Source organism: Sinocyclocheilus anshuiensis, unplaced genomic scaffold (genome assembly GCF_001515605.1).
Source record: "Sinocyclocheilus anshuiensis isolate Anshui unplaced genomic scaffold, SAMN03320099.WGS_v1.1 scaffold1312, whole genome shotgun sequence".
Classification (NCBI taxonomy): domain Eukaryota; kingdom Metazoa; phylum Chordata; class Actinopteri; order Cypriniformes; family Cyprinidae; genus Sinocyclocheilus; species Sinocyclocheilus anshuiensis.
Window position 1 is genome coordinate 276,224 of NW_015544237.1, and position 8,696 is coordinate 284,919.

Below are 8,696 nucleotides of genomic sequence, written 5' to 3' on the forward strand. Positions count from 1 at the left end.
AACTGGATCATCAAAGGTCAGCAGCAAAGACATTGGTTAATAAAATGGGATTAGATACATTTGTGTTATTTAACATATTTAATTATTGCAGGTTTGCGTCATATTCTGAGTTTGCATTTCACTGTTTTAATTCATCTGTTTTTTGTGAGTGGGATGAATTAATGCACATTCACATTTAGTCTAGAACTACAGTAACATCATTTTCACACAGCGCACACAACGCCTCTGTACTCCCGATTTCTCCCAATATGGGGACAGGAGAGCTGTCAGTCAATAAATGGGAAAACAAAGTAACTGGCATTACTTTTTTGAAAAAGTAACTCAGATATTTTCTTGTAAATTCAAAAAGTAATGCGTTACTTTACTAGTTACTTGAAAAAAGTAATCTGATTACGTAACTCGCATTACTTGTAATGAGTTACCCCCAACACTGCTTCCAAGTCAATATGTAACTTCAATTCTTAATCACTGTTATAATATCAAAGGAAAAAACTGGCAGAACTGTCAATTATTGAACTAATATTAATTTTCATGGTATCTCACAGGCAAAAGAAAAAATAAAAAAGCACAAAAAAGCAGCTAAACATGAAGTATAAAAACTTGATTCAATCAGGTAAAGCTTTAAAAAGGTTCATGGGTGTAGGCTACATGACTTTACAAACATTTGACATATTAAATAAATATCATTCAGTGTCTGTTTCAATGTGCAGTCGCTTTTCCACATCATCTAATGCTCTTTTCACATAATTAAATGTTCTCTAATCCAAACTGTTGCATTTCTTAATTAGAGTAATGAAATTAATATTTGACTTCTACTCAGCCAACAACAAGAAGGCTTGCGAAACAATGAAGAACAGAAGAAGAGGAGTTGGCCACAATACCAAGTATTGGATGAATATTAAAATAGAAAAAAAAAATAGGGGAAAAAAAACTGTTGCTTTTGTATTTGTAGGAAATAAAGTTGACCAAATAAATATAACAGTTGTGGTGGTTGTTATGGCATATATCTCGAACTACCCTTCCATCTGGCATCCTTCCATTCCATACAGTAATCAGCTTCATTTTTGATGGGCTTGTGCTCAGAAACCTACACAAACATTCTCATAAAGAGTGTGAGAGCGAGACACCGCTCAAATAAATATGCATGTGGATATGGCAAAAAATCTAAATAATCCTCTCCCGATGTAAATGTAACTCCCTGCGAATTAATGTAACCTCCTCTTCTATAGGATCCAGTATAAGAGGAATATGCCATTTTTGTCAATTTCAGAGTGTCTGCATGATGGAAATATGTGCAATGAATGAATGTGCACTGCACTGCAAAAATGCTTTTCTTACTTAGTATTTTTATCTTCTTGTTTCCAGTCAAAATATCTAAAGATTCTTAAATCAAGATGCATTTTCTACATAAGAAAAATTACATAAGGTATTTAGTCTTTTAAGTGTATTTTTCTTATTTGGCAAATTATCTGCCAATGGGGTAAGAAAAATAATCTTGTTTCCATTTGCATTAATAATTTGTCTTGTTTTAAGTAAAATACACTTAATTTAGATTCCAAAATACTCAGCAAGAAAAGCATTTTTGCAGCGTGAATGAATGAATGAGGTATTTAACCATTGCTTACACTTTAAAAAGGGGAAGGAGACCGCAAGAAACTTGCGGTTTAATGAAGAAAACCTACTCCCTTCCAGGTTAGGTTCACAGAGTAAATTACCAGGGTAACTGACTCTGAGTATATGTCATGGTTTGCTAGCTCTCTCCCACCCTCAGTGTGTGTGTGTGTGTGTGTGTGTGTGCCTCTGCTGATGAGCTTATCAGTGGCAGCTGTGGCTTATCAGCTCCATTATTTAATGGCCTTGCTTCTTACCCTGTGTTGTCAGATTGTTGGTGTTGTTGTGTGGAGTCTTGTCCTGGATGTTCCTCGCTCCTGCTCTGGACTGTACGCTGTTGTTTACGGTTGGATTACCTCTTTGTTCCTGTCCTGGATTGTTCGTGCCCATTGCAGTCACCGCGCTACCAGTGGATTACTTCTCCTGCACCTTGCTCTTGATTTCTGTCAGCTGCCAATCTCTGCTTCCTCAAAAATCCAAAGTAGCTCTGGTGATGACGTTACTATCCGGACAGGCAGTGCTGGGGGAACCAACATCCATGCTGCTCTTCGTTTAAATCACTCTCTGAGGAGATGAGACACGTGTTTAATCGCGCGGTCGCAAGGCGGCTCAAGTACTGGTGGATCTCCGCCAAGGGAATCGCACTGTCACAGACTATTCTATCGAGTTCCGCACATTGGCAGCCGAGAGCAGATGGATTGAGGAGGCGCAGTGGGACGTGTTCCTTCATTGGTTGGCTGACCGTATCCAGAAGATCTTCACGCTGGAACTACCCACCGATCTCGATGGGCTGATCGAGTTGGCCTTGCAGGTTGATGCCCGTCTGCAATATCAGGACCAGCGAGCCTTGCAGACTCTAGTCTCTTATGCCGAGTTCACACTGTACGATTTTCAAAGACGTCGCATCACTGTTGGTTTCACACTGAACGACTATCTGGGGTAGCATTCAGTTGTTGCTGTGTTCACACTGCACGATGGAACGAGACAGCAGGTTACACACTGCATGACTTCACAATAGGAAGAATCGCAGACAGCTCTGTCTGGTGCAGGGTTGCCAGGTTTTCGTTACAAAACCAGCCCAATTACTACTCAAAACTTGCCTGAAAATAGCCCAATTGCTTTCGAGGAGGTCCCCCAGTAAAAATCGCGTTCGGGGGTAAAATACAAAATTTTTTTGGCGGGGTTCTCCTGGTACAATTCACATTCCAGGGCCTAAATATTACGTTATTGGGGTCGCTTCAACCTGCTGACATAAAAAACAACTGGATCGCAATCGCGGATTTGGCAACACTGGTCGCAATCTACTTTTCATAGAACTCCTCCCCGAACTTCCTGCTCCCCTGTATCTTGGTCTCTCATTGGCTGTAGGTCATCGCCGATGTGTTTTTCAGTCAGAACTAATTTCACACAGCATGATCGTGAATCGCCCGATGTAGTTTTCAGTCAGAAATCATTGCACACAGCCTGATCGTGAATCGCCGACAGCTCCAGATATTTAGCATGCCAAACATTTCACGGGTGTCGGCGATTCCCTCAGATCGCGTCTTTGATCATTCACACTGCATGATTGTCACTCGCGTGAACGAGCACCGATTCACCTCCGATTTCGGGCATTTGTCTGCGATTTCGCAAAACCTGTTGGCGAGTGAAAAATTGGGCTAAAATCGTGCAGTGTGAACTCGGCATTAAACGTCCGAGTGCTCAGCCACCTGTGTCAATACGGTCAACCTTCAATCCTGAACCCATGCAGGTGGGCAGAGCTCTGCTGTCCCGGGAGGAGAAGGATCGCAGGAGAGCGAAGGGACTGTGTCTTAATGTGGCGCAGCGGGCCATATTGCGGCCAATTGCCCAGTAAAAGCCCAAGCCCGGCAGTAGAACTGAGGTTACTGTCGGGTGCACTGTCTATGGAAAAATCCTCCACTTCTACTCTCCTACCAGTCACACTGCAATGGGCATCCAGCGTCTACTCCTGCCAGGCATCTCCAACTGCCTTTCTGTTCTTTAAAGGACAAAATTTCAATCACGCACAGCACTGATCTTGTCACCCTTATCACTTCAGGGAATCACTCTGAAAAAATCAGATTCCTGCTTACAGACTCCCCTCTCACTCCTGTTGCGTTGGGTCATCCCTGGCTGGTTTGTCACAAATCTAGGGTAGTCTAGGCCTCTGCTTGGAGCAAGAATTGTTATTCCTCTTGTCTCATGTTTGCCCATTCGTCTGTGTCTTGTTCTGTGTTACGGGGGGAGCCGGTAAACCTGTCTAACGTGCTGGAGGAGTATCTCGACCTGAAAGAAGTGTTCAGTAAGTCCCCGGCTGCTTCTCTTCCTCTGCATTGTCCCTATGACTGTGCCATAGATTTATTGACAGATATGTCTCCACCTAAGGGTAAGGTATACTCTCTTTCAGCCCATGAGAGGGAGGCCATGGAGAAATATATTTCTGATTCTCTAGCAGCTGGGATCATCCGCCACTCTTCTTCACCTGCTGGGGCAGGGTTCTTTTTTCTGGGGAAGAAGGATCACTCTCTGTGACCTTGACTACCGAGGGCTGAGCAATATCACGGTTAAGAATACCTATCCTTTGCATTGATGTCTTCAGCTTTCGAGCGGTTGCAGGAAGCGTCCGTTTTCACAATGCTGGATCTTCGCAAAACTTATCATTTGGTCCGCATTAGGGAGGGGGATGAGCGGAAGACCGCATTTAATACCCCCAGAGGACACTTTGAATATCTTGTTATGCCGTTTGGCCTTTCCAACTCACCTGCGGTCTTCCAAGCATTCGTCAATGACATGCTGATAGATATGGTCCATCAGTTCATATATGTGTACGTGGATGACATATTGATATTTTCTTCTTCTCTCCAGGAACACGTCCAGCATGTCAGATGGGTGCTCCAGTGGCTGCTAGAGAATCCTTTAACGGATTTGAATTATAGAAATGTGATAGTGTGTTATGTGTATGCCAGGTTAAAGAGATGGATCTGCTGTGCTACTGAGTGATTTGCGACTGTAGCTCAGTGTAGCTTTGTTTTTCTGTTGGAATCTCTATCTTATTATAACTTTCTGTTGTTTAAACTGCTAAAATATAACTTAATTATCACCATACTTCTGATATTATCTAACATACAAATTTGATATTGTTCGCTTTTTAATCTAAACCGCGAGTGCAGCACGTTAGCATTCCGTTAGCCTGTTAGCTTGTCATTCGCGCCTACCGTTTGTTTTTCTCGCTGTCTTACTCCATTTCTTTTCTCTCTCGTTCCGTTTTTCACGAGTTCATCAAACAACTGTGGTAAGTTGAAATCATTCAACAATCACGATGAGTAATGGCTTCTCCTGTTATTGTCACTTGCACTGCTTGCCTTATGTATAGTGTAGCTTTCTCTGTCAGCGGCGAGGGACTCACATGTGATAAATGCAGGGAAATAGTTAGGCTGACAGAGAAGAATTCAGAACTAGAGACACGCATCCAAACTTTAATTAAAGATAGTAAGAATGTGAGGGCCTTAGATACGGCTTTGGATGCGACTAGCTTAGCAAGTCCCGCACATTGTTCGGTTCCGGTTGCAGAGCCCACGCAGCAGGGCGACTGTGTGACTGTGAGGTGGCATAGTCGCGGGACAAAGGTCACCGTAGCCACCAGATCCAGTCCGTATCCAGCCCAGATGGTGGATCAGCACCTAGAGATGACCTCTACAGACCTGAAATTCAGGACGGAGATCAGGACAACTAGATGAGCCCCAGAGACAGATTCCCAGTGAAGACCTTGTCTCCTAGACGGCCATCGGGACAAGACCACGGAACCAGATGAGCTCGCTGCACAATCTAACCGTGCTGCAGCACTGGCCCCCCGACTAAGCCAGGTTTCTCCCAAGGTTTTTTTCTCCATTCTGTCACCGATGGAGTTTTGGTTCCTTGCCGCTCTCGCCTCTGGCTTGCTTTATTGGGACACTTAATTTCCAGCGATATCGTCGACTTGATTGCACAGATACTATTTAAACTGAACTGAGCTGGACAATGACATCACTGAATTCAATGATGAACTGCCTTTAACTGAAAATGGAGTGTTTACTATTGTCCTTTTGCATTGACACACTATTTTCCTAATTTGATACCGTAAAGCTGCTTTGACACAATCTGTATTGTTAAAAGCGTTATATAAATAAAAGTGACTTGACTTGACTGTCGTCAATCAATTGCTGGATGTCTAAGTGGTGCCCACAGAATAACATAGGTTACATAGACAATTGGACGAGTTTTTGGGGCAGACCTGACCTGTTGTAAAGAGAAGGTCTTCATCCCTCCTGGGGTGGTGCCGCTCTTCTCTCTAGAAATAGAGCACATTATCTTAGAGTTTGTACTTGACTAACTGGGGCCCAGGTCAGGAAGCAGACAGACTGGCTAAACCGGCCGTCTGCTAGCCGCCTCATGTCACAGAAGTCAGTTAATTCTCAACACATAGAGACTCTTTCACCTAGATATCATACTATAGAGACTGTCTCTGTTCCCCGAACTAGCAAATACAAAAAAACGTCCAAAACAATTTAAGGGTAACAATTTAATTGATGTTCAACAAATAAAATACAGATATAATACAGATAAACAAATGATAAAGCTTGGCTTGATTAATTTTAGATCACTTTCTACAAAAGCTCTTTTTGTAAATGATATGATCACAGATCATAACTTAGATGTGCTCTGTTTGACATAAACCTGGCTAAAACCAGATGATTACATTATTTTAAATGAGTCTACCCCCCAATATTACTGTTATAAACACGAGCCATGTCCAAAAGGGAAAGTGGGAGGTGTTGCTACAATTTATAGTAATATTTTCAGTATTTTTCAGAGCTCATGTTTCAAGTATAATTCGTTTGAAGTAATGGTGATTTAAATAACATTACCCAGAGAAACAAGCGTTAATGATAAATCCCCTGTGACGTTTGTACTGGCTACTGTATACAGTTCACCAGGGCACCATACAGACGTTATTAAAGAATTTGCTGATTTTATATCCTAGTTAGTGCTGGCTGCAGATAAAATCTTAATTGTTGGTGATTTTAATATCCATGTTGATAATTGAAAAGATGCACTGGGATCAGCATTTATAGACATTCTGAACTCCATTGGGGTTAGACAACATGTGTCAGGGCCTACTCATTGTCGTAATCATACTTTAGATTTAATACTGTCACATGGAATTAATGTTAATGGCGTTGAAATTCTGCGGCAGAGTGATGATATCTCGGATCATTATCTAGTCTCGTATATACTCCATATAGGTAAAGCTGCAAATTCAACTCCTTGTTACAAATATGGTAGAACCATCACTTCTACCACAAAAGACTGCTTTGTAAATAATCTTCCTGACTTGTTTCAATTCCTCAGCATATCCAATAGCTCGGAACAACTTGATGATATAACAGAAACTATGGACTCTCTAGTTTCTAGCATTTTAGATACGGTTGCTCCTTTACACTTAAAGAAGATTAAGGAAAACAGTCAGACACCGTGGTATAACGAGCACACTCACGCCTTAAAGGGTTAGTTCACCCAAAAATGAAAATTAGCCCATGAATTACTCACCCTCAAGGCATCCTAGGTGTATATGACTTTCTTCTTTCAGACGAATCCAGTCGGAGTTATATTAAAAATGATCTTTGATCTTCCAAGCTTTTTAATGGCAGTCAGCGGGTGTTTCAGTTCATCAGTCCAAAAGAAGTGAAATAAAGCACATCCATCCATAATAAAAAGTGCGTCACACGGCTCCGGGGGGTGAACAAAGGCCTCCTGTAGCGAATCGATGCGTTTTTGTAAGAAAAATAACCATATTTAAAACGTAATAATCAATTTAATCAAGCTTGCACTCACTGTTGTACACTGAAGCAGTTCCGGGCTGATGACATAGGACATCCTTTGCATCCTTGTGCATTTTTTCTCATCGTTTGTCATCCGCCGAACGCAACTATGGCATTGGTAACCGAGAGTTGCTGGCAGTAAAGTTAGCGCTGGAAGAATGGCATCATTGGTTAGAGGGTTCGGGGGTTCCCTTTATCATCTGGACTAACCACAAGAACCTTGAGTACATCAGGTCTGCCAAACGCCTCAACTCCAGGCAGGCTCAGTGGGCACTTTTTTTCGGTCGCTTTGATTTTTCTATTTCATACCATCCGGGTTCTAAGAACATCAAACCCGATGCTTTGTTTCGCATTTTTGGCCACTCCGAACGCCCATCCACTCCAGAATGCATAATTCCTGAGAGTATAGTTGTCTCTACACTGACATGGGAGATCGAATTGAAGGTCCGCACGGCCTTACAAGGGGTAATGCCTCCGCCCAACTGTCTATTATTCATGCCGGAGGGGTTACAATCCAACGTTATTCGATGGGGTCATTGTTCCAGCGTGGCTTGCATATCCAGGGGTCAATCGTACCATTTTTTTAGTTAAGCAATGATCCTGGTGGCCATCTATGGCTCGTGACATTAGGGGTTTTGTCTTGGCCTGCTCTGTCTGTGCTCGCTGTAAGACTTCTAATCGACCCCTGGGGGGGATCCTTCAGCCACTGTCTGTCCCTTCGAGACCCTGGTCCCACATCGCACTCGATTTTGTCACCGCCTTCTCAGGGCTACATGGTAGTTTTGACCATGGTGGACCGGTTCTCAAAGGCGACCCATTTCATTCCCTAGCCCAAATTACCTTCTGCAAAGGAGACAGCGGCCACTGTCATAGATCACGTCTTTCGCATTCATGGCCTCCCGATGGACGTGGTTTCCGACAGGGGACCCCAATTTGTGTCCAGATTTTGGAGGGAGTTTTGTAAGTTACTGGGGGCGAGTTTCAGTCTTTCCTCTGGTTTCCACCCTCAGAGCAATGGCCAGATGGAACGGGCCAACCAGGACTTAGAGAGAGTGTTACGATGTTTGGTGTCTCAGAATCCTTCCTCCTGAAGCCAGCAAATCTCATGGGTATGAGTATGCTCATAACTCATTACCAGTGTCATCCACGGGCCTATCGCCGTTTCAGTGTAGTTTAGGTTACCAACCATTTATTTATTTCCACTTTTATTTATTTTCACATTTATGT

At 42.8% G+C, this 8,696-nt stretch overlaps 1 protein-coding gene across 1 annotated transcript in view; it reads right to left on the reverse strand.

Moving 5' to 3' along the window:
• Positions 1 to 2,001, reverse strand: part of LOC107697573 (immunoglobulin superfamily DCC subclass member 3-like) — a 35,271-nt gene extending 33,270 nt beyond the window's left edge. Inside the window, exon 1 of the mRNA XM_016498372.1 lies at positions 1,869 to 2,001. Within this exon, the coding sequence (XP_016353858.1) occupies positions 1,869 to 2,001 (133 nt within the window). The remainder of the gene's footprint in view (positions 1 to 1,868) is intronic.
• Positions 2,002 to 8,696: the final 6,695 nt, after the last annotated feature.